This window comes from Callithrix jacchus, chromosome 15 (assembly GCF_049354715.1).
Source record: "Callithrix jacchus isolate 240 chromosome 15, calJac240_pri, whole genome shotgun sequence".
NCBI classification, from domain to species: domain Eukaryota; kingdom Metazoa; phylum Chordata; class Mammalia; order Primates; family Cebidae; genus Callithrix; species Callithrix jacchus.
This window is the reverse complement of record NC_133516.1, coordinates 99,429,612-99,455,583: the sequence shown is the minus strand read 5'-3', so window position 1 is coordinate 99,455,583 and position 25,972 is coordinate 99,429,612. Positions and strand designations below refer to the sequence as shown.

Genomic DNA, 25,972 nt, shown 5'->3' with positions numbered 1-25,972 from the left:
TGTCCAAATACGTGAAACTATGGTCAGAGCATAAATGCATAGGTGCATAGTCCATGTGGAACTTGGAGGGATCTGTGCTCCACACCCATCTTTTCTCTTCCAGGACCTTCAAATGCAGCTGGATAACAGCACACAACTGAACAGTGATCTGAAGGAGCAGGTGGCTGTGGCTGAGCGGCGCAACTCCCTTCTTCAGTCTGAACTAGAGGAACTAAGGTCCTTGCAAGAGCAGACAGAGCGTGGCTGCAGGCTTTCAGAACAAGAGCTCCTGGAAGCAACAGAAAGAATCAGTCTTTTCTACACCCAGGTGGGGCCCATGTACTCTCCCTGTTACCCGGGCCAGTTGGTTTTCTCAGTCAATCCTTGTGTGTACCCTGAAACTCCTAGAGAATGATAACCATTTTATTCTAGAAGAGTTGTGTCTCCAGGCCATGGTCCCCACACATGGGGCAGCCTTGGACCATGCACAGCTGCCTTGTTAAGGCTTGGATGTGCCTGTGAAGCACAGGGACAGCCTGTGCAGCAGAGCCGTGGTCATACTCTTCATTCGTTCTCAAGCGTATTAGTTCCCTCAGGCTGCCATAATAAAGTACCACAAACAGGGTGGCATAAAACAACAGAAGTTTATTTTCTCACATTCCTGCAGGTTGGAAGCCTGCAGTCAAGTCATCAGCAGGGCCATGTTCCCTCTGAAACCTGTAGGGAAATCCTCCCTTGCCCCTTCCTAGCTTCTGGTGGCTTCCTGGCTATCCATGGCTTGTGGATGCATCACTCTACTCCGCCTTCACAAGGTGTCTTCACAGCACCTTCCCTCTTTGAGGGTCTGTCACTGTCCTAATCACCACTTTTTTTTTTTTTTTTTTTTGAGACGGAGTTTCACTCTTGTTACCCAGGCTGGAGTGCAATGGCGCGATCTCGGCTCACCGCTACCTCCGCCTCCTGGGTTCAGGCAATTCTCCTGCCTCAGCCTCCTGAGTAGCTGGGATCACAGGCATGTGCCACCATGCCCAGCTAACTTTTTGTATTTTTAGTAGAGACGGGGTTTCACTGTGTTGACCAGGATGGTCTCGATCTCTTGACCTCGTGATTCACCCGCCTCAGCCTCCCAAAGTGCTAGGATTACAGGCTTGAGCCACCGTGCCCGGCCCCAAATCACCACTTTTTATAGGGATACCAGTCATTTGATTAAGGTTCAGCGTAGTAGCCTCATTTTAACTCATTTACCCCCAGACTCCTTTTTTCCCATCTTCCTTTTAAAGTAAGACCCTATTTCCAAATAAGGTCACATTCTGAGAAATTCGGGGTTAGGACTTCAACATACCTTTTTTGTGTGAGAGAGACAAAACTCAACCCATAACGATAAGCCTCGTGCCAGAAGAGTGGATTTTCAGGGCATCAATCACCAGGATGCTGGATGTCCCTAACGTTCCAGAACCAGTCCTGCTCCTGGTTCTCCTGCTCCCTCCAAGCCATGTGCTTCCCCAGCAGCCCAGGATAAAAAGAATGCTGCTGCCTTGGAGCCAAGAGAGCTCTAACAGTTCTGAGTGGCAGCTGACATATGACAAGCCGTCTAGAGTCTGGCTTCTAATGGAAGGTTATGTAAGTGACATGAAGCAAGAATCCTTAGATCCTTCTTCTCCTAGAATCAGAAGAAGCCATCGTTACTAGGACAAGCACCTACAGTAAGTGGGTTGTGTGGTGAGTGTTTATAGGGCACCCCCCCATGACCTGGACAGGTGTGCACGGTACATATACAGAATGTCTCCACTCTCCTTACAAAGTGAAGATCAAAGTAAAAAACTGTAGAACACTTTTTTTTTTTTTGCGTTCTACAGTTGGATTTTTAAAAAATGTATTTTATTGTGTTAGGTTTGGGGGTACATGTGAAGAACATAGGTTGCATAGGTACATACATGGCAGTGTGGTTTGCTGCCTTCCTTCCCATCACCTAGTACACGTTTAACAGTATAATGATTGAGCAAGCGCACGCCTACAGAAAGCCCTCCCCGACAATCCCAGAACTAGGCAGAGGCACAGTATGTTTCATCTGAGTCATGACACATGTAAGAAGCTAGCCAGGTAGAGAGAAAAGCCAAGGGCAGAGGCGTGGGGGCGGGGAGAAGGAATTTGGGACTCTACGTGAAATTCACATGCTGGAGGATAGGGTGGGGAGCCAGAAGGAGCAGAACTCATGCTGAGACAGGTAGGGCCAGGCCACCAGGGACCCTGAGCCTGAGACTGATGGAGTTTGAATTTTATCTTGCAGCCCATGGAAATCTGCTGGAGAATTTTGAGTGGCTAAGAGTAAAGTTATCTGATTTGCAGTTTAGGAAGTTTTACTCTGGTGATTATTGTGAAGGACAGATGAAAGCACCTAGGGGCAGAACTGCTGCACTCTGGGGCATTTAGAAACGTCTGTGGGGTCATTTCGGTTGCCACAATGACTGGGAAGTACCACCGGCATTTAGTGAGCAGGGTCCAGAGATACCTAGCCTCCTTCAAGGTGAAGGATAATCCCAAGGAACTGCCCCTTCCAGAATGCCAATTGTCTTCCCACTGAAAAATACTGGATAAAAGAATGTATAAACCAGAAATGTGCCTGTTGAAAGATGTAATTAGTTTGTGCCTACAGTTTGACTTCTGTGTCCATACATGACACAATCCCATCTGGGTACCATGTAGTATAAGAAGAGATAGTCTGTAGGTTATATGTAATTCCCCACAGGCTAGCTCAAACATTGTTTTCCTCCTTCAAGGAAGTTTATCTAAATACAATGAGTTGGATTCTTACAAAATGGATTATGTACTTTTTAAAAAAGTAACTCATCCACTATCTAGAGCAGGGCTCCCCAACCCCTGGGCCACACACCAGTACAGCTCTGGGGCCTGTTAAGAACTGGGCTGCATAGCAGGAAGTGAGAGGAGTGAGCTCTGCCTCCTGTCAGATCAGCAGAAGCCCTAGCTTCTCATAGGAGTGCACATGCTACTGTGAACTGCTCCTGCGAGGGATCTAGGTTGCATGCTCCTTATGAAGATCTGATGCCTGATGATCTGAGGTGGAACAGTTTCATCTCGAATCCATCCCCTACCCAATCCCCCTACTGGGTCTGTGGAAAAATTTTCTTCCATGAAACGAAAAGACTTGGGGGTCACTGGTCTACAGTACTTAATTGCTATTGGTAGCAAATCATTTGCCATGCATATCGTATATGATAATGCACCACTGGGATCCAGTATGATGCTAAGTCACTAGCTTAGAGAGAGAGATGAGGATCAGCCAGAGAAACATCAGGCATAGAGGGGAGAGGATTTGGGGAAAAAGAAAATTAGGCAGTAAAGACCTCGTGGCTAGGGCAGTTTCTGAAACTTGATGTGTACATATAGGAATCCATAAAATAAAAATGTAAATTCTCAGATCTCGCCCCAGATCCACTAACTCTGAAGCTCTGCAATGGGACCTAGAAAGTGAACAAGGTGCTACTGCTCATACAAAGACTACCCTTTGCCCAGCACTGGTCTAGGTGATATTATGTTATTCACAAGGATCTCTCCCCAGCCTAAACCACGCTGGGCACCTTGCTGCTCCTAGAACATTATCAAGCAAAACATATTGAACCTTTTACAGTGCCTTCTTAGCTTGCTCCTGCATTTCCAGACCTCTAGCCTAGATCCAACATATGAGGCTAAACTTATCTTTGATTACAAGTGTCTTTTTCAGTCCTGAGCTGTGACAATCTAGATCCCCTTTCTGCAAAACACCCCCTAACTCCCTTTTCCAAAATAAATAAATAAACAATAAATCAAATAAATAAATTAGAGCGTAATTCAGTTTGCAGAGATTTCAACCCTTGTCTCCATAGCAAATTTTAAATGATTTTATGTACAAACAAATTAGTATTTGTACCTGTGTCTTCCTCTGCAAAGTAGAGTTTCTATGTAGTCTATGCTGTAAGCGTCCAAAAAGCACTCCAAGAAAATACAACTTATTTTCACCCCGTCTCTCAGGCCATGGCCGTGGAAACCGTGGAGGTGTATAGGGCCTGGCTCTCCATAAGGAGAAAGGATGGCAGTCTCAATAAAAATGTGTCATGCCACAGAGAAAGTGGGGTAGATAGGACCGGTGATGCTGGAATATCATACGATTTATTTTATTTTTGTATTTTTCTTATTTTTTTGAGACGGAGTCTCACTTTGCTACTCAGGTTGGAGTGCAATGGTGCAATCTTGGCTCAAGCAATCCTCCCACCTCGGCCTCCCGAGTAACTGGGACCAGAGGTGTGCGCCACCACACCTGGCTATTTTTGGCAAAAGTTTTGGTAGAGATGGGACTTTGCCATGTTGCCCAGGCTGGTCTCAAACTCCTGAGCTCAGGATATTTACCCACTTTATCCTCCCAAAGTGCTGGGATTACAGGCATGAGCCACCATACCCAGCTTGGAATATCCTTCTATTTCCAAGTTTTCATCCTGCTACAGAGAAAGGCACTAGCTGGAGGCATGTGAATGTGAAATGGATAAAGCGAAAGGAGAAATAAAAAATAGAAAGCCTATGTTTTTTACATATACTCTCTGTGAGTTTTCACACCCTCAGAAAAGCTGGGCTTCAAACACAGACCGAATAGCAGCAAAAGGATATTTAGCTTCTAGTGTCACAACTCAGGAAGGAAAGAATTAGGGCAGCACCAACCGTAGAACACAGAATCCGTCGTCGTAGTGAGGGTTCCGAAGGGCTGGAGGAAGGGGCTTCTTCTGAACCACTTTCCTCACCTCCTCTCTGTAAAGTAAGATAGGAAGGGAAGTAGGTAGAGGAGGCATTTTTTGTTTGTTTCTTTCTGGAGCAGCATGCTGGGAGTTATGATTTTCATTCCCAACCTCTCCTCCCCAGATATCTGCATTTTACCCCAATCTGCTCTAGATCACTTGTTTCTACCACATCCAAATGGCAGAGAAACATTTCCTCAACCCGTTGAAAACCAAACACATGTTTTGAGCTTGTAGGTTATCTAGATACCATTCCTCCCTTCAGATTCAGGCTGCCACCTCTTTAATCCCGAACCTGGAATGCGTGAAATCGCTTCCATTCAAGTTCGATGGCAAAAGCCTTTAGGGGTTGGAAGCATTAAGTGGATATGGCTGACTATAATGAAGTTTGCTTCTGGTCAGAGCTGATGCCCGTTGCATGCTCTGAACAGACCAGCTTGCATTTGCATTGCCTAATGGGAATGCTGTTTTGCTTTAGAACACAAGCCTCCTCAGCCAGAAGAAGAAGCTGGAGGCTGATGTTGCCCGGATGCAGAAAGAAGCCGAAGAGATGGTGCAGGAGTGTCAAAATGCAGAAGAGAAGGCCAAGAAGGCAGCCGTTGAGGTGGGTCCATTGACTGCCTACCCAATCCTGTCTCCCAGAGTTCACTGGCACAGTGGCCAAGGGGCGGGCACACATCTGCAGCCAAAAGGTATTCCATTGATTCCCCATACAGCCAAGAGGAGGCAAGCTGACCTCTCTGCCTCTCTGTTCTCATTTTGAAAAATTAGGCCAATTAGCTCCTGCCCACCAACGTACTATGCTGATGAAAAGGAGCAGCTGAATTGCGGTAAGCAAACCCATATACAAGCGGGAGTCTTCTTTTGTTTCGGCCAAGCCACTTTTCATTTGTGAATCAATATATCTAGTGTCTAGAAACAATTCTTTATGTGTTTTCTTACAAATAGCTATTTTTCCTAGGGTCTCAAATGGTTTTATGATGATGATTTGGAAAGAATGCTTAATTCCCTTATTTTTTTTACAACCTGTACTACCGCTTGAAGAGCAAAATCAGGTGAATAAAAAAGGGTTTCAGGGCTGCTGTACTTTCTTTATTCTCCAGTTGTCAATGGCAGTGATTTTCCTAAATGACACTGAGCTCAGAGCTGGCTGCCAGCCTTGGTGCACCTTTGTGGGGACTGAAAAAAGGCCACCCTCTGGGCACCCCCTGTGGCAGATGCAGCACTTCTCTCAAAGGGCATGGTTAGCAGAAGGTACCACTGGGCAAAATATATTAGTGGAGGGGGAGGTTTGTGTGTGGCAGATACAGCTTTGAAGGGCCCAGAGCTTGAAGGGTGGGGCTCGGGTCTGGTTTGTCTCTGCTCACCCCTTCTCCATCACGGGCTTTTGTTCAGTCTGTCAAATGCACAACTACAAGCAACAGCCCAGATCCTGCCACATGAAGGGAAGCAGATCCCCCCCGCCCCGCTAAACTGGGAGACAGGACATTTGTTTATACTTCACATTAGTCATTTTAAAATTCAAAGGAGGTGAAGAGCTTGTGTCTACATTTGCTCAAGTTGTTCAACGCTTGGGGAACTGAACAAACCATTGCACCAAACCCCACCCACCTAATCATTATAGAATCCGGCCCCTCTAAGAATGGCAATCATGCCTATCACTCAGCTGTTTCTATCAAGGCAGATATTCTGATCTCTGATGAAAATGACGTGTATAAATGCTTGAAGGTGTTTGATGGCCAAGGGACAAGACAATATGTGTAACATTTATGAAAATCCACATAGGTAGAAAGGAATAAAAAGAGCTTCTGCTCCTGTTTGATGAATTTGTGCAATCATACATTATGAAGACGCTGTCTGCTTAATCTTGACAACATATTCTTGACAGTGTTGAAGAGTGAACTCATCTCTTACCCCTACCCTCCAGACCTCCCACAGTGTAGCTCTAAGACCCACCCCACATCACAGAATGCAACGCTTTCTCTGCCCTCACCATCTGCACAGAAGTCTCACACTTAAATTCTGCAGATGGTTGGTAACCTGACAGACAGAAAAGCTTTGGCTGTGAGAGCCATGTTCTTACATTAAATGCACCTAGAGATTCTCGAAACACTTCTTAACGATTACATGGAGACACCAAGCCCTCGTCCACATAGCCAAAGCCAAGAGCAGGCTTCACAATTGACCTTTCTCATGCCAGATTGTTGGCAGTGAGGGCGTCTGTTACTGCCAAATTCCTGGAGCCAAACTTGTTTGTGTAGTGAATCACAGAATTACAGAAGTGAGATGTGAAGGATTTTCGTAGGTACCTTCTCCACACCTTTGCTGGTGCATTAACGTGACGCCAGCACTTTATTAAATAATAAATCGTCCCAGTGCTTCATTCAGTTAAAAGCCATTGTTTCCGTTGGTCATCTTCCTTTTATACAGCTGTTCTCATATGGTTCTTCATCTTTGGTCTGTTTCTACCACTCCTTACCCTGTTCTCTCCTATAGCTACTGCTGTCTCTATTGCCTTATTGTTAACAAAGGGGCCGAGGGTGGTGGCGGTTAGGGAGATTATGATGGGAAGAGATCACATATACAGAGGCAAGGCGTGGCAGCCAGTAAGACCAGGAACTGAAGATCATGGTAAAAATGTTAAGATCAATTGATTGCTGAACTAGCTCAGTCCCTTTTATACTCTCCTAGGCAGCAAACTTGTCGGAAGAACTGAAGAAGAAGCAAGACACCATTGCCTACTTGGAAAGGATGAGAGAAAATATGGAGCAGACAATTACAGACTTACAAAAAAGGCTGGCGGAAGCTGAACGGACGGCCCTGATGGGGAGTAGAAAGCAAATTCAGAAACTAGAATCCAGGGTAAGATTTTGAGTAATCATGAGAGCTTGACAGCCCCCCCAATTAAGGGTTCTTTGCCCTGTAATATGACACCAGATTCACCCCCCAACACATACACCCTTTATCACTTTTGCTTTCGCACTTTCAGATGTTTAAGAGTGTTAGATCTCAATATATGCATTTATTCTTTGCCTGACTTTGGGTAAGCACATAGGACTTCCCTTGGACTGGATGAAATCTGCTTTCCCTCTTGCTAGGTGACAATACAGATTTTCCTGCTCACCTCACCAGCGCCAGGCTCTCACTCCAGGGCTACCTGCTGTTTCCAAACACACCCCTGACAGTCTTGCTTCTCTGCCTTAGCTCTTGTTATTTCTTCTGCAGAGAATGCCCGTTTTCTGACAGCCAGATAAAGGAGAGGAAAAACAGCTATATCAATGATCAAGAAAGACCTGGAGAAGATACAGTAAGGACTGACAGAGAGGATGTAGCATCTGCCTTCAGGGAGCTTAAAAACAAGTAGTAACTCATCTTGAAAATAAGATTTGTAAAATGACTGAATCAATTTTAATGACTACATACAGGGCATATGATAAATGCTACAAGAATGGAAAGAATATTCAACTAGGATTCGATTGTTCAATCCTAGTTCAAAAGAGGCTCTGAAAAATAAAGTATCACCTTTGCACATCTATGGTACATCCATTCAGTGGAACACCAACGTCCATTTCAGGTACCTCCATGTAGTCATACTGAGTAAAAAGTAAGGGCGGTGTAGAAAGTGTACACCCTTTTGTTCACAAAAGCAGGGGAATATGAGGGTGTACACATTTGCTTATATTTTCAAAATGAAATGGTAACAGGATAAATTAAAAAATAAAAATAGCTATATAAGAGGATAACACAGAGATGACAATTGGACCTTCCTAATGTACCTTGTTGTTTTCATTGGAAAATCATATAAATTATTTGCATATTTTATATTCAAAAAGGTTAAGTCAAAAAACTCGGCAGTCCTAAAATTTTAACACCAATGGAGGCAAATGAAGTTAACGATATATAAAGTTGGGGGCACTAAACATACACGTGCAAGAATTATTCTCAGTGACTTTTAAACATGGTGTTTTGTTCTTACATCCCTCAATGTTAGGACAAAATTAAGAATGGCAAAAAACATGCATTTATAACTTCGAAATACCAACACTTAATTGCTATTAGCAGTAAGACTATGGTTTATTCAATGACATATATAAGAACCAAGATTTTAGGTATAAGAGAAAAGGCATATAGGTATAAAATTTTAAAAGTATGCATCATTCCCCTAAAAAGTACATGAAAATGGTTTTTCCAACTCAATTTTAAGATTGCAGGATTTTATTTTCAATTGCTGTTTGTTCACTATTAAAAACTAGAACCAGTGATAACTCAGTAGCAATGACCAGCAATGAGCTCCTTAATATCAGATAATACTAAGGAATTATGGTTAATATATATTTTTTTGAGTTGGAGTTTTGCTCTTGTCCAGGCTTGGGTGCAGTGGCATGATCTCAGTTCACCGCAACCTGTGTCTCCTGGGTTCAAGTGATTCTCCTCCCTCAGCCTTCCAAGTAGCTGGGATTACAGGCATGCACCACCACGCCTGGCTAATTTTATATTTTTATTAGAGATGGGGTTTCTCCATGTTGGTCAGGCTGGTCTCAAACTCCCAACCTCAAGTGATCTGCCTACCTCAGCCTCCAAAGTGCTGGGATTGCAGGTGTGAGCCATCGCTCTCAGCCTAATATTCTTAAAGATGCAACCATGGAACCATCATTACCTGTTTGAATGATATCAAATAGTATTTACAGGTGGAATTACATGATGTGTAGGATTTGCTTTAGTAAAGCAGTTTTTTCCCCAAGGTGTTTTAATCACTTTTTTAAAATCCCCCCAAATTCTTAACAAGTGCTTAAAAGTAGAAGGGCCTGTATTAGCTCATATCCCGACAGACAGACAGAACTGTGTGTCAAGTTCCTATATGTCAGGTGCCAGAAGATTGCTTTAAATGGGCTTCATCCACAGGGAAGTCGCACACTTGCTCCCGTGTCTTCACGTTGCTCGTCTCTGAGGAGGTACAGGAGGGAAGAATGGCTCCAGTGGGAGTAAGAGGTGAGGTCAGATGTGCTAGGTACATTCGTGCCTCAGGGCACTGGCCTTCCTGTCCTCAGGTGGCATTGGAGTCAAGGAGAAGGCAGGAAAAAAGCCCCCCAGGCATGGGGAGCAGCCAACATCAGCTCCCTACCTGTTCTCCTGCATTATTCTCTCTATGGCACTTACCCCGTCACACATAGCCTACATTTTACTTTGTTTTGTCTGTCTGCTTCCCCTCATCAGAATGTATGCTAATTCAGGGAAGGGATTTTTGTCGGTTTTGTTCACTGCTGTATTCCTAGCACTGGGGTGTGGTATGTAGGAGGAACCTGCATTGAATGAATGTTACGTTAAGCTCGTTTGTGTGACTATATAAGGCTGCAGGCAGTTCATCCGTATGATAGCTTTCCCACAAAGCAGGACCGTAGGGCTATGGGTGACACGTCTGTGAGATAAACTCGGCATCTGATTTCTTTAGAGAGTCAGAGCTGAACATAGGGAAAGCAACTTAAGATTAGGTAGTATGTTGACCAAATCCTCAAGCGGACTACACATTGCTGACTCTCTATACTTACGTATACATTCATACATACACTTTGGGTGTGATTTTCTAATTCGAGAAGCTTCTCATGTCTGTGTGAATCAGCCTTTCACATATTTCAGAGTCTAAACAGTTTTTTTATGAACCCATTAACGATCCCACTTTTGGCGAGAGTTTTCCCAGAGACATTGCCCTGTTTGGGCACTACCAGAAACAGAGTGTATGCGTGTTCCCTTGAATACTTTGCTGTCTTTCAAATGATTGTGCCAACTGGCAAATAGAATGCCAGCCTTGCTGGCAGCATGTGGTCTGAGGTCATGTTTTGGTTGCAGGTTCATGAACTGGAAGGTGAACTGGAGGGTGAAATCCGTCGCAGTGCAGAGGCCCAGAGGGGAGCCCGCAGACTAGAGCGTTGCGTCAAAGAGCTGACCTATCAGGTACTCCGGGAAACCCTCCCCTGTTTGGCTGGCTGGGCGCTACCCTGCAGAAACGTACTCCTTCAAGCCTGAAATGGCCTTCTGGGACTCCTACCGTTCTCTCTTCATCTTTGTTCTTGCTCAGCAGTAGACACTGACTCACCCTCCCAGAGCTCCTGTGCTATTAGCGGTTTGGATCGGTCTCTTTTCAGAGCTCTCAGGAAATAAAATGTGAGCGGCAAGTTGCAATTAGAAGTGAAAAGCTATTTATACCATCTGTATTTTTTCACACATAGTGTTTGCAGTGCTTTCATAAAGATGCCTTCCTGTGAGTGGCTGAGTGAGAACAATGTGTAAATGAAGTTAAATGGCAGAGGCCTGGGGTGGCTGCCCAGCTGGCAGGTTACATGGGACGCTGACTAAATTGGAGCAGGGGGCATTTCTACTCCTATTTTCTGGATGCGCAAACACTCGAGGCCACTGAGGACACTCTTGCTGGTGCCAGGTGGAAACAAAATACCACAAAGAGACCTCCGAAGTTTTCTCAGTCTAACCTGTTGACTACCATTGGACTCAAGCAGATCATTGAAAAGAGGGGGGCAGACTTCTTACAAGTAACTATACGCATTTCTAAAGTAAAAATATCATCATCGGCCGGGCGCGGTGGCTCACGCCTGTAATCCCAGCACTCTGGGAGGACGAGGTGGGTGGATCACGAGGTCAAGAGATCGAGACCATCCTGGTCAACATGGTGAAACCCCATTTCTACTAAAAATACAAAAAATTAGCTGGGCATGGTGGCGCGTGCCTGTAATCCCAGCTACTCAGGAGGCTGAGGCAGGAGAATTGCCTGAACCCAGGAGGCGGAGGTTGTGGTGAGCCGAGATCGTGCCATTGCACTCCAGCCTGGGTAACAAGAGTGAAACTCCGTCTCAAAAAGGAAGAAAAAAAAATCTACATTTTCACTTTCAACCATTGCTTCCCTTTTGTTTCTAATTCAGTCAACATAGATTCTCTGATGGCAGGGACATGTATTGTTCTCCCCTCTAGGGTCTGGCATCTGCCTGTCACACAGTAGATGCCGGATTTCCATTGTTGAACACAGACGCTAAAAGTCAATTTCCAGTCCTCTCACAATGCACATGATAGCTTATTCCAATACAGAGGCGAATTCATTTTAGGCACCCATTTTTACAGCTTCTTCGACAATTCCAATGAAAGATCTGCCAGTCCTCATTCTGGTTCCTGAGGCTGGGTTGTTAGAGATGTCAAAATCTTCTTCCCTTGCAGCAGAAAGGATAGATAAGAAGGCACAGCACTTCAGAAGCATCATCTTGGGCTAATTAAGATGAAATGAGCTACTTGCACAGCTCTTTTATTATGAAGTGGCTCCTTTTGTAAGATGAGTTGGTCTGACACTTCTTTAGACCATGCTAGGTCTATCAAAGCCAGTGAGGACTGGGCCCATGGTCTGTGTGGCTAAGTAAGTAAACACCTTGGGAACATAAAGGGTTGCAATTCTACTCTTCTTTTGAGGAGGGTGGAGAAGCCACCCACGTTGATGGACTGAAATACTGCTTTCATGTCTGGCTTTTTCTTCTTTGTATTTTCCCATTGATTATTAATATTGTTTTGTTCTGTAAACAACTTCATTATAGAACAAAAAAACCAAGGTTATATTTTTTTGGTTTTCATTGTCCCATGGAATGCATTCTTGTTCTATCGTGTCTTACTTCTGTTTCTTCATTGTAATAATCATAGCATTTCTCATGTACTAGTATGAGATGCATTGATTAATTTCTTCCAAGTGTTTGCACAGTGCTTGGATAGGCCTATTTTCTGCCATCAAATCAGCTAATATCTATTAGGCTAACCCCTCTAAGTTTAAAGAGACATTAGAGGACACCACATTTCCTGTTACTTGGTTTGAAAATGTTCAAGGTTAATGCTGAGTCAATTCAATCATCAAAATAACCACCAAATAACCACCAAAATAACCAAGGAGGCAGGGTGTTTGGTGAAAGCCCATTCCTAGGTACAATTAAAAATGTCATTTTGAAAGGGACACAACTAAGGTTTTCTTAGGAAAAGTCCTCTGGGAAGATTCTACTCTGGAAAGGAGTCAAGTGTGACCCCACTCCATGGCAGTTCTATGGCTGATCCCCACGCGGCATTTACCCTCTCCTTTATATCCCCCTAGCATTTGGAAACTTGTCTATTTCTCTGTCTCTAGCGCCTAGAAAAATGTGCTATAAAGCAGAACATAAGATTAAGTACTTGTAATTACTATAGAAGGTCAAGATAGTTCCTCTGCCCCTCACTCTCCACCCACCTGCTAGGTTCTCCCATCAACTGCCTCCTACATCCTACACAGAAATCTGTGTAGGTAATATTTAATCTTTACACATCTATCGATAATATAGTATCATTTTTAGGGACAAGGACATACAATTTGGTTAACTTGCTGTGTTGAAAGTGTTCTCTCAGAACCAAACGCCAGGATAGAGTTAGATGTACAGGAGATCTATCAGAAGTCACATCTACAAAAGATGAAGATGTAAGCAAGCAGGATGGGGCAGAGACGTAAACGGCCAGGCTGAGGGAGGAAGAGGAGATGGGAAGAGCCTCAGACTGTAGCGCAGCTCTGGGCAAGTCTCCAACACAAAGGTTACCCAGAAAGGACGCCCATGTTGGGCAGAAATGGCCAGACTCTAGTGACTCCACTATGCCCAGCTATTGCCTGGGGGTTGCCTGGGAAGTGTGTGGCCTCGGTGCTAATGTTGTGGCAGGTCCCAAAGGCACTGCAGTTGGAGGTTATCAGGTAACTGCACTTCTCACGGCTGAATGGCAACTTATTTTCTTGAAGGGAAATCTAGGAAGTGCATAGCCATGACCTCAGTTACTCAATGCCGCAGAGCTGAGACAGGAACCTAGGTCTAACGTCAGTGGCTTTGCCTTCCCGAGCGGGAGGAAGGTCAGTAACGTCAGCAACCACTTCTAGCTTTTTCCACTTTTCTTCTCAGTGGCCTCCTTTACCACCAGTTTACTCTCCTCTCAGTGAACTGATTATTGGCAATTCAATATTGATTTTAGAATTTACTGTAAGCACATACTGCTATGAATCTTTGAATTTTATAAACCTGACAAGTAGAGGGATAGGCAGATAAAAACAAAGAAGGGGTTTTATTTGAACCAGATTTGTCTCAGCTCCCCAACTAGGTTCTTTCATATATATTTATCCCTGCCTCCCAATGCTTAATATTAGTAATTATTAATATCTACTTCCATATGGTACTTTAAGGGGGGGGCATGCATTCCAGATGATGAGAACAGCTTAGCTAAACCTAAGGAGGACAGAATAAGCAGGAGCTCTGGGGAAGCAGGGGAATGTGACCTGGCTGTAATGGGTTTGTGGTGCTCGGGGAATGGAAGGTAAGTAGGGGGAACATGAAAGCTGCCAAAAAAGTTGATACCTGATGGAATAGGTCAAAGGGAGCCAGCAAAAAATTTAAGCAGCAGCAGGAGATCTTTCTTGATTGAATCAGCTTCTCAACCCTGAGCAAATTGAGATATTTTCTTCCTTTGAAAAGTTCAATAGCGCTAACATGGCAATACTCCAGTTAAAGGGGTGTGAGGAAAGAGGGAGCAGGCAGAGCCCTATGTACCTGCCTGCATCCATCCTCCTTTCTCCCTGGAATACCGAAGGCTCTGTGGGGCACAGCTGAGAAACAGTATCCCACCAGACTTCCTCTCTCCAGCCCAAGGCTGAATTGTAATTGAGGCAGAAAGAATGGGCACACCAAGCTTCCCACAGTTTGTGGAATCTTCTTTGCTGTGTCTGCTGATGCCTGCGTCAGAAGTGTTCCATTGTGAAAAGCCAAGAGTCAATTAGCAAGTTTAAAGGAAGAGTTGTTTTGAATGGGGAGCAACTGTTTTTCAGTTTTGAATATGTGGCTTTTATAATAATGCAGTTCATTCCTGCTAAATATATAGCTTTTGATTTAGCTACAGCTAAAGCTGTTCTTATCATCTGGAATGCATGCCCCACCACCTTAAAGTACAATATAGCAGTAGATAATTAATTACTCATTTTAAGTATGCAGATACAGCTTGGTTGAGCTGGAAAGACTGAAGACCAAACAGAGCCTAACGGCTTTAACTCTCATTTCAGCAAAGGTTGGTGGATCAGGACAAATGACGGTTAGAGCTGACTGTTCTATTTATTAATTTCTTGGAACTTGGGTGAGTTAAACCCATTTTTAAAATCACAACTCTGAGATGAAGTTTAATAAAGTTCCCTAACCTTTATTTCCCAACATGAGGCTATCCCAATGTAGACAGCTGGGTCTTCTGAATCACCTTCCCATACATGGCTATGCATTGCAGGCAGAGGAAGACAAGAAGAATCTGAGCAGGATGCAAATTCAGATGGATACACTTCAGCTGAAAGTACAAAATTACAAGCAGCAAGTCGAGGTGGCGGTGAGTGCCTGGGGACGTTGGAGCGTCATGGATTTCCCAGCGTTGTTTTGATTAAGGGAGATCTGTGGCCCTGAACTCAGCAAGCAGCTTGTCAGAGAGGGCCAGCTCAGCTTAGAGTCTGCCCATTCTCGTTTTTCTCCTTAAGTTAGAATTCTCACCCGTGGCAATAACGCGTATGGCTTTTCCCTCCGGGAAGCCACAGCTTTCTCCTTTACCTCTGTGGCTTCATCCAAACAGGCACACTGCAAGACATAAGCCATGGAAAAGTCGGGGGTCCTGTAGAGAAGGCCAGTTTTTGGCAAGGTAGTCCACCGTGGGACCTCCCTCACCCCAAAACCTTGGGTGAACATAAACGTGGTTCACAGTATTTGTTCTTGATGGTCCTGGATACAGTTGTGGACAAAACCCATAAATTGAAACGTACTTGCCATCCCTGGATCAGAATCTATAGCTACAGGGGATTGATAAGTGCCACACGTATTGATCTATCCTTAGTATTCACTCTTGAGGCATTTTAATTATTTCAGTGGTTTGGCCTAAAACACTACCTGTTCTAGCCCAAGGTCTAATAATTACCTGTTGACCCATATAATTTTAAACACAAGCCCTCTCTACTCAGAGGTAGAATAGGATGTTAAACTGATGATGAAACAGCTGTGGTTATTCCTTCGGTGAGAGCTCTGCTGTGTCCAGTTATGAAAAGTGCCAACTAGGTTCTGAATTTCCAGGGAACAAAAGTTACCAAAAAATGGATTTTATGTCTGCTAGAAAGTCTGAATCCCAATGTATCATACCAAAAAAAGATCTCTCATTCCATACTGAGAAGTTTAGATTCTTTTCACATTATTCAACGTTCTCATGTCAGAACAGAAAAAAAAACTGACTAGATAGGCATGGAGATTTCTTTATTATTTTTATAGGAAGCACAAGCCAATCAATACCTATCCAAGTACAAGAAGCAGCAACATGAGTTGAATGAAGTGAAGGAAAGGGCAGAGGTGGCAGAATCTCAAGTCAATAAACTCAAGATTAAAGCAAGAGAGTTTGGAAAAAAGGTATGGCAGGTGTTCAACTCTATTCTAAGTCTTAAATCATGTTTGTTTAGGGCTGATGTCATTGCATGAATGAGAAATTTGTTTTTCTCTTTGAAAGCTTTTCTTTTTCCTGCAAATAAATAAATAAGTATATATATATATATGTATGTATATATGATTACTTTAGGTTCTGGGGTACATGTGCAGATCATGCAGAATTGTTGCATAGGTACATACATGGCAATGTGGTTTGCTGCCTCCATCCCCATCACCTATATCTGGCATTTCTCACCATGTTATCCCTCCCCAACCTCTCTACTCTATACTGTCCCTCCCTACTCTCCCCCAACACACCACAGTGTGTGATGCTCCCCTCCCTGTGTCCACGTGTTCTCATTGTTCAACATCCGCTTATGAGTGAGAACATGTGGGTCAGTTTGCTGAGAATGATGGTTTCCAGATTCATCTATGTCCCTGTGAAGGACATGAACTCATCGTTTTTTATGGCTGCATAGTATTCCATGGTGTATATGTGCCACATTTTCCCTGTCCAGTCTATTATTGATGCACATTTGGGTTGGTTCCAGGTCTTTGCTATTGTAAACAGTGCTGCAATGAACATACATGTACATGTGACTTTAAAATAGAACGATTTATAATCCTTTGGATATATACACAGTAATGGGATTGCTGGGTCAAATGGAATTTTCATTTCGAGATCCTTGAGGAATCACCACACTGTCTTCCACAATGGTTGAATTAATTTATACTCCCACCAACAGTGTAAAAGTGTTCCTATTTCTCTGCATCCTCTCCAGCATCTGTTGTCTCCAGATTTTTTAATGATCACCATTCTAACTGGTGTGAGATGGTATCTTAATGTGGTTTTGATTTGCATTTCTCTAATGACCAGTGCTTTATGTAACTGGGTGCTCCTGTATTGGGTGTGTATATATTTAGGATTGTTAGCTCTTCTCATTGCATTGATTCTTTTACCATTATATAATGTCCTTCTTTTGATCTTTGTTGGCTTAAAGTATTTTATCAGAGATGAGAATTGCAACTCCTGCTTTTTTTTTGCTCTCCATTTGCTTGGTAAATCATCCTCCATCCCTTTATTTTAAGCCTATGTGTATCCTTGCATGTAAGATGGGTTTCCTGGATATAGCACACCAATGGGTTTTGGCTTTTTATCCAATTTTCCAGTCTGTGTCTTTTGATTGGTACATTTAGCCCATTGACATTTAGGGTTAATATTGTTATGTGTGAATTTAATTCTGGCATTTTGATGTTAGGTGGCTGTTTTGCCCGTTAGTTGATGCAGTTTCTTCATTGTGTCAATCCTTTTTACCATTTGGTAGGTTTTTGGAGTGGCTGGTACTGGTTGTTCCTTTCTATGTTTAGTGCTTCTTTCAGGAGCTCTTGTAAAACATGCCTGGTGGTGATGAAATCTCTGAGCAATTGCTTCTTGGTAAAGGATTTTTTTCTCCTTTGCTTATGAAACTTAGTTTGGCTGGATATGAAATTCTAGGTAAAGTTCTTTTCTTTAAGGATGTTGAATATTGGCCCCCACTCTCTTCTGGCTTGTAGGGTTTCTGCAGAGAGATCTGCTGTGAGTCTGATGGGCTTCCCTTTGTGGGTAACCTGAGCTTTCTCTCTGGCTGCCCTTAGCATTATCTCCTTCATTTCAACCCTGGTGAATCTGATGATTATGTGCCTTGTGGTTGCTCTTCTTGAGAAATATCTTTGTGATGTTCTCTGTAATTTCCTAGACTTGAATATTGGCCTGCCTTGCTAGGTTGGGGAAGTTCTCCTGGATAATATCCTGAAGAGTATTTTCCAGCTTGGATTTATTCTCTCTGTCACGTTCAGGTATACCTACATTTTTGCTAGGTATCATTTTTGATAGGTATCAAATGTAGGTGTACCTGAACGTGACGGAGAGAATTGCCTTCTCATTTTATTTCATTGAGTTGATCTTCAATCTGTGATATCCTTTCTTCTGCTTGGTCAGTTCGGCTATTGAAACTTGCATATGCTTCGTGAAGTTCTCTTGTGTTTTTCAGCACCACATCAAGTCATTTATATTCTTCTCTCAGTTGTTTATTGTCATTAGCATTTCTTGAAACCTTTTTTCGAGTTTCTTAGTTTCTTTGCATTGGGTTAGAGCATGTTCTTTTCGTTCAGAAAAGTTTGTTATTACCCACCTTCTGAAGCCTGTTTCTGTCAATTTATCAGACTCATTCTCCATCCAGCTTTGTTCCCTTCCTGGTGAAGAGTTGTGTTCCCTTGGAGGAGGAGAGGCATTCTGGGTTTTGGTGTTTTCAACCTTTTTGCTCTGCTTTCTTCCCGTCTTTATGGATTTATCTAACTGTGGTATTTGTAGTTGGTGACTTTCAGATGGGGTCTCTGAGTGGACATCCTTTTTGTTGATATTGAAGTTATTTCTTTCTGTTTCTTAGTTTTTTCTGTCAGGCCCCTCTGCTGTAGGCCTGCTGGAGGTCCACTCCAGACCCTGCTTGCCTGGGGATCACCCATGGGGGCTGAAGAACAGTGAGGGTTGCTACCAGTTTCTCTTCTGTTATCTTCATCCTAGAAGGGTACCTGCCAGATGTCTGTCTGAGCTTTCCTTTATGAGGTCTCTCTTTGGATATACAGGGGTCAGGGAGCTGATAAAGGAGACAGTCTGTTTCTTATAGGAGTTCAAGTGCTGAGCTGGGAGATCCATTGTTCTCTTCAGAGCTTCTGGGAAGATACATTTAAGTCTGCTGCAGTGGAACTCATAAATGCCTTTTTCCCCAGGTGCTGTGTCCTGGGATGGTGAAGCTTTTATTTATAAGTTCCTGACATGCTGCTGCCTTTTTTCAGAGATGCCCTGCCCAGCAAGCTGGTAGTCTAGCCACAGTCTGCCAGCAGAGACATTACTGAGTTGCTGCGGGCTCTGCCCAGCTGCTACATGAACTTCCTGTTAGAACTGCCTCGGTAATGGCAGACTGCCTCAGTAAAGGCAGATTGCCTCGGTAATGGTGGTCTGCCTCAGTAAAGGTAGACTGCCTTGGTAATGGCTCATGCCCTTCCCCCCCATCAAGCTGGACTGTCCCGGGTCCAGCTGCCCTTGCTGTGAAACTCTCAATCCAGAGCGTTTCAGATTGCTGGTCTTTGTTGGGAGTGGGACCCGCTGAGCCAGATCACCTGGCTCCCTGTTTCAGCCCCCTTTTTTCCATTGAATGGGCAACTCTATATCCCAGGCATTCCAGGAGCCTGTTGAAACAGCCACCTGGATTTGTGTGAGTTTTGTGCAGAGAGCAGCAACACCAGCTGAAACAGCTGTGCTGGAAACTCATGGCACTTTTCAGCCTGGCATCTCCTGGTCTGTGGGCAGTAAAACTTGTTTGGAAATGCAGTGATCACTCACCTTCTGCATTCTTCTCGCTGGGAACTTCACTCCAGAGCTGTTCCTGTTTGGCCATCTTGGATCTCCTCCCCATCTTTAAAAGCTTTTAAAAGATAAGAACAAAGGGTTCCGATAAAACCTTGTGGTGTTCACTAAATTATACTTGTCCAGGTAGATGAAATGCTAAGCACTTGAGTAGCATGTGCATTGTATTTATACATTTCAAATGTTTACCTCCATTTTGACTTGCAGGGTCTGACATTTAGGGTCTGGATTCATTTGTGTAGTTAGAAGTCCATGAAACAAAAAGGATTTTAAAAAGTAGATGGATCAGCTCAAAATTCAGAGTGAACTCTTTCCATGGTAGACACATACATGACTTAGTTCCATATCAATATGGAGTCCATGAGGGAAGATGTTTAAAATTGAGGGACATTTGTACCATCTCAATATGGAGTCCAAGAAGGAAGATATTTAAGATTGAGACACTGAAGGAAAACAAATGCAAGAGTCTCTGCTTCATATTCCTGATTCTGCCTGAAAACACAGAAAAAAGGATTTTTCTCTGTCTCCTTGGCCCATGAAACAGCTCTTCTAATCTAATGGCAGAGGCCGTTGCCCTGATTTTACTGGTAGAGTGATGAATGATATACTGAATGTTTGGCAGGGTCAGGTAGTTTCGGCTTCCTTATCAAAATTTTCTCAGGAATACACACTTTTTAAATGAGGTCTGGCTTAGGGGAAGGGAATCAAAGGAGATTGGGTAATGTGATACTAGCTAATAGATTGCCTGAAATCACTGAGCGTAGCTTCTGGCATACCTAGGCACCATCATTTCATTTATTATTTTTTTTAATGTGGTGCATCACTAGCCCTCTTTCTCTGTGTTTTTGGGCAGAATCAGGAATATAAAGCAGAGAACTGCAAAGCAAGACTCCTGCATTTCTTTTCCTTCAGTGTCTCAATCTTAAATATCTTCCCTCTTGGACTCCATATTGAGATGGTACAAATGTGTCTATTACAAAAAGAGTTCACTCCAAATTTTGACTCCATCCATCTGTGCTTTTTAAAATTATCATTTTTCCATGGACTCCTGATTATTTTATACAAATGAATCCAGGAAGTAACTGAATTACTAGCAAACCTGCTAGGCAAGTTGATAGGGTTGCCAATAATCTGCATAAATTCTACCTTAAGGGAGGTCAAAAGCATCTCTTTTGAAGGAGAGCCTAACAGTTGGTTATATTGAATATTTTTAGATCTAAATATAAGAAATATGAATTATTGAGAGAGTCCAGAAATTTTTTACTGATGCCTGAATGGCTGCCTCAAGGATAAGTCCTATGTGAGAGGGCCAATTAAGTGGTTTGAACTCTGGCCTCAATTTGAGAAGCATTATGGCACTGGATTTAGGGTGTTCTATACAGAGCCCGCCAGCAACCTCATCTAAGTTGTGTAGGGAGGTGCCTCCCATGTACTGCAATTGCATTCAGCTGCAGGAGGTCAGAGGGCCTCCAAAACAGATGCCATCCCTTCGACTTTGTCACAGTTATTTTCAACAAAGAACACAGTGAGTGAAGCAGAAACTGCTTTTGAGAGGCCAGAGAGGAATAGGAAAACCCTCCTTGGCAGTACAATGACTAATTGTTTTCCCTTCACAGAAGAAAGGCCAAAAAATCCCTCAACTGTCATAAGCACAAAGAAAAGGTTTTCTGACAGAATTATGTGTCAGGGCTGGGGAGCAAATTGGTGATGTGGCTGCAGAATCTTTGTCCTCATGGGGTTGGCTAAAGGGGGTGCTGCCTTCACTGGCATGGCAGGGCAAGGCAGGCAGAAAATTGAGAGTGACCGAGCATACCCTTGGGGTGAATTACCGGTGTCTGCTTTCTTTATTATAATGCAGATAATTGCCTCAATTCCCTGCCTCCCTTTGAAGTTAATGAAGACTTGGCTAAGGCCTGCTTACCTCTGGAAAGGACTCAGCTTGGTTCTGGGCATGTGTTCCACTGGTGAAAATCACAGGAAATTCACAGAACACACTGACATTCTGTTTTTCAGGTTCAAAAAGAATAAGCATCCCCTGCTTTGAAAGGACAACAGCTGGAGAAGTACAAGAAAGGTGCTGTTTCATGGCCAAAAACATAGATTGCATTGGAAACATTTTTTAAAACATGTTTAAATTGCTTTTCACACCATATAAACAAGGCAATTAGAAAAATAATTAAAGGGAAGATCATTGCTTCCACAGTTAATGGGGAGTTTTTGATCCTCAAATGCAAGTAAACTACCTTCTCATGTTTCACATGACAGATTAAATAAATGAAAGAACGTTTTCAATTCTGTTTAAAAAAATGAATTAATAACTTGATCCTTTGTGCGTATTTCCACTTAATGGGTAGGACTCATAGACGATATCCTTAGACCAGTCAGGTTCCATGGGGACTAGGGCATGGTGAGTGCTTTTTACTGATGTTAGGCGACTTTGGCTCGATATGCCCCTAAATCTATGTACATATGTTGTGAGCCGGCAGTGCTGAGACAGAAGTCATAACATCTCAGCATTGTGGTATACATATAACCATAGTTAGGCAATTTGAACATGTAAGTAAAATCCTCCTAATCAACACACATGTAGGCTATACGCTGGTACACACTTTAAACATGGAGATAACCTCACACAAGACATTCAGTGACAGGTGACATGCTGGATTTGTGCAGTGCCAATTGAGCTAAGTTGGAAGAACATGTCCCGGAATTCCTCTCATGGTTCTGGATTGGCATGGGTCATAAAGAATTTTGCACTGATTTGACAGGCAAAATCAGCATCTATTTTATGCCCATAAGGTCAGTGTACAGACCCAAGCATTGTGACAGCTTGAAAATATGGCTCCATGCCAAAAAGGGGAGCTGCCAGAGACCAGAGACAGCGCCCTGTTCCCAGAGCTCTTCTAACTCCTGCCAGCCTGCTCCTTCAGCTTTGCAGAGTCCTGGCCAGGTGTGTGTGCAGCTCCATGGCAACCAGCAGCAGCTTTTCCTGAGATCACCCACGGCACCGCAGTGGAGGCCGAGACACACACACACATGGGTCCTGTTCGTTCCTATGGACTTCCCTTCATCCTTGCTCCTTGCACAGCCGACCAACAGTGACTTCAGGCCTCAACCAGGTGCAGAGGGAACAGCCTGGCATAGACTTCTCCACCAGCACCTACAGTTGTGTAAGGTTGAAGCTCTGTAATAAATCTTTATTCTGTCATTCTCTAGTTCTGCCTCCCTGACCCAAACCTGACTCATATGGGTAGCCTGAAGATTAATTCAGGGACTGAGTGGTATCAGAGGCACCAGGTTTAGTCCTTTCTGAATCTCTTGTTGCTGTAAGAAGACTTCAGCAGTTCTGAGCATTTTCTCCTCATACAATATCCTGTCTCTTCTTAAAATGGAGAAACACATTCTCAGAAACAGACCTCTGGAATACTTTTCCTCATGTCCTACTGAGATTTCTTTACCTGCTTATGCTGAACCAGTCTAGTGGCAAGAGGACTGCAATTGCCAGGGCTGGCTCAGACAGATCAAAGTGGATTCTCTTGAAAAATCAGGGTACCATTTAGAGCAAGGTGAACCAAATTTGAGTTTTGCGGTTGGTGGAGAGGGATGCACAGCCACAGAGTGAAAACTAGCAGGGATGTGTGTCAGGCTGTATCCAAAGCAGTTGCTCCCTCTTACCGTCAGTCTCAACCCGATGAGAAAACACAAAATGTCTAACAAACATGGAACTTTACTAGGGTTTTTTTTCCCCCTGGAATAGTAATTTTTTAAAACTTCAGTAAAATATAAGTTTGGAATTACCCTTTAATAAGCCAATATTTATATTCAGGAAACCTTTTCTTAGAAATTTGCTGTTGTCATATTACCAATCCTGAAGTCAGGATGCTACTGTTTCTCCACACCCCAGGCACATACTCAATAAAGTCCAACTTCACACTGGGGAAGCATCCCGTTTTATTCTTAAGTATCATAGTCTCTCACTTGGACACAATTTTTAAAAAGGAACCAAGGTTAAGGGAAGCAGAGATGGTAGACACTTAAATACTATTTCATTGGAGTTTTTCTTCACAATATAATTTTTTGTTTTTACCATATCTACCTTTTAAAAAAATGTTACTTTAAGTTCTGGGATACATGTACAGAACATGTAGGTTTGTTACATAGGTATACACGTGCCATGGTGGTTTGCGGTACATTTTGACCCATCCTCTGGGTTTTCTCCCCTTGTTCCCCTACCCCTCAACAGGCCCCAATGTGTGATGTTCTCCTCCCTTTGTCCATGTGTCTTCATTGTTCAGCTCCCACTTATAAGTGAGAACGTGTGGTTTGTTTTTCTGTTCCTGTGTTCGTTTGCTGAGAATGATGTCTTCCAGCTTCATCCATGTCCCTGCAAGGACATGATCTCATTTCTTTTTATGGCTGCATTGTATTCCTTGGTATATATGTACCACATTTGTTTTATCCAGTCTGTCATTGATGGGCATTTGGGTTGGTTCCGAGTCTTCACTATTGTAAGTAGTGCTGCAGTGAACATTCGTGTGCATGTGTCTTTATAGCAGAATGATTTATAATCCTTTAGATATATACCCAGTAATGGCATTGCGGGGTCAAATGGTATTTCTGGTTCTAGATCCTTGAGGAATCGCCACACTGTCTTCCACAATGGTTGAACTAATTTACACTCCCACCAACAGTGTAAAAGTGTTCCTAGTTCTTCACAGCCTCACCAACAGCTATAGTTTTTTGACTTTTTAATAATCCTCATTCTGACTGGAATTCTTAATATTTTGCTATTCGTGGTAACCCATCACAACACTGTAGCAAAAACAGAGTTAACTACGTACATGGTATAGGATTGTGAAACAGAGATCAGATGATACAGAGAATTGGACCAGGACTCAGTGGCAGTTACATCACAATTTAGAATTTGCTTTCTCTTATAGAGTCAAAATCTTGATCAATTAAGTCATACAAAAACCTGGTTAGAGTGACAAGTTCACAGGCATGAACATTAGACTGTTTCTTTTATGTGAATTGATGACTAAAATTAAGGGAAGCAGATCAAGGTAGCTGAGATTTCCCTTCTCCTCTTGCTTAAAAATTTATTTGAAAATCTAAATTAATTGGAAGATTGGTTAGCAAGATGCCAATTGAGCTTGAAGAGTTCACATTATCTTCATAGCTAGTCACTCAGCTATACAAGCTTGGTGTGGTCAGGTGTAACCAACTTCAGAGATGTCAATTCTTGTGTTATAGGGCCCTTTTCTCTAGCAATGTTAAAGATACAGACAGTTTACTCTTTGGTGTCCCTAAGACTCATCCTAAATCTAATTGGTTACCCTGACATAACCATTCATATAAAACTAGACTAAAATACCTTGTCAAATCAATCACCTTGGTTTCCAGCCTCTAGAAAACTTTTTAACCTTTCCACTAAGGTGACTTTGGCTCTTACCTGCTCTCTCACCCATTATCAGTTGATCAGATTGGGAATCAGCCTAGCGATGCATTTCTTCCGATTCTTAGTGGACAGCTCACTGTAACCTCCTGGGCTGACTGCAATGGGAATGTAAATGAATGAGACAGCTCCTTTCGACGTTAAATTGGAATCCTTAATATCCAGGCATTTATACTCAATGCAGGTAGTGGGTCAGCGAATGATCCTTATGTCTTGAAAAATAAATCTGATACTAGAAAACGGTTACAAGTCTTTGCAGTGGTAGAATTGTCCAGTCTGACAGGCCATTGCCTGGAATTGCAGTGAAGAAAGGGGAGATGAAGTCACTGGATATTGAGGATGCTTGTCATGAGTTGTCACAGTTTTGTCCTGTCTCATTTCCTGTACTGGCTGGACATCCTGAAAGGGGCTAGAACCAAGAAAAATAGACTCTAAGCATCGTTGCTCAAGTCAGAATAACCATTTATATCTTAAATATTTAACAATAGTAGTGTTTTGGGGTGGGAGGTAAGAAGCTTTAGGCGATTGCTTGCATCTGTAATTAAAGATCCATGAGACCATTATAAAATAAATCTGAGTCTTATCAGTTAATTTTAGTCTCTTTACTAGCTGTTTCATGGTTATTAACAGTGGGAAAAACAGGTTTACCATACTGCGGGCACTTATTTGTATTCCAATTAATGGAACACATAAAAAATAAAAGGAATGTGGTAAAAAGGAAGTGTACAATCAAACTATAATTCCCAACTGAATCATAGTTGTGTTTCCTTTCACTTGTATACAATGTCATGTTTCATGCCTCTATCAGAAGAATAAGTACATTGCCTCACCCTCATGTGCAAAATGCCATTGGAGATCTCTACAAATAACAATA

The 25,972-nt window shown here is 42.9% G+C and overlaps 2 protein-coding genes and 1 long non-coding RNA gene across 11 annotated transcripts in view; 1 reads left to right on the top strand and 2 right to left on the bottom strand.

Annotated features, from left to right (window-relative positions):
• MYH15 (myosin heavy chain 15) overlaps positions 1–23,437 on the top strand; it is a 153,146-nt gene extending 129,709 nt beyond the window's left edge. Inside the window, exons 35-41 of the mRNA XM_078352276.1 lie at positions 104–307; positions 5,239–5,364; positions 7,452–7,622; positions 10,605–10,709; positions 15,075–15,170; positions 16,091–16,225; positions 21,657–23,437. Of these exons, the coding sequence (XP_078208402.1) occupies positions 104–307; positions 5,239–5,364; positions 7,452–7,622; positions 10,605–10,709; positions 15,075–15,170; positions 16,091–16,225; positions 21,657–21,671 (852 nt within the window). The 3' untranslated portion in view covers positions 21,672–23,437. The remainder of the gene's footprint in view (positions 1–103; positions 308–5,238; positions 5,365–7,451; positions 7,623–10,604; positions 10,710–15,074; positions 15,171–16,090; positions 16,226–21,656) is intronic.
• LOC144579618 (uncharacterized) lies at positions 291–25,228 on the bottom strand. 2 transcript variants are annotated; one of them, XR_013527725.1, is made up of 4 exons: positions 25,096–25,228; positions 21,565–21,698; positions 19,620–19,701; positions 291–4,773 (listed from the first exon to the last, which is right to left on the bottom strand). It is a non-coding gene; the product is annotated as an uncharacterized LOC144579618 (long non-coding RNA). The 2 variants fall into 2 exon arrangements; XR_013527724.1 differs by lacking the exon at positions 291–4,773 and adding an exon at positions 11,422–15,412.
• Positions 23,567–25,972, bottom strand: part of HHLA2 (HHLA2 member of B7 family) — an 87,409-nt gene continuing 85,003 nt past the window's right edge. For 7 of the 8 annotated variants that reach the window (XM_078352278.1, XM_078352279.1, XM_078352277.1 and 4 more), the window contains one exon: positions 23,567–25,507. In XM_078352278.1, coding sequence (XP_078208404.1) covers positions 25,445–25,507 — 63 coding nt within the window. In that variant the 3' untranslated portion in view covers positions 23,567–25,444. The remainder of the gene's footprint in view (positions 25,508–25,972) is intronic. The other variant, XR_008476907.2, reaches the window with a different exon arrangement.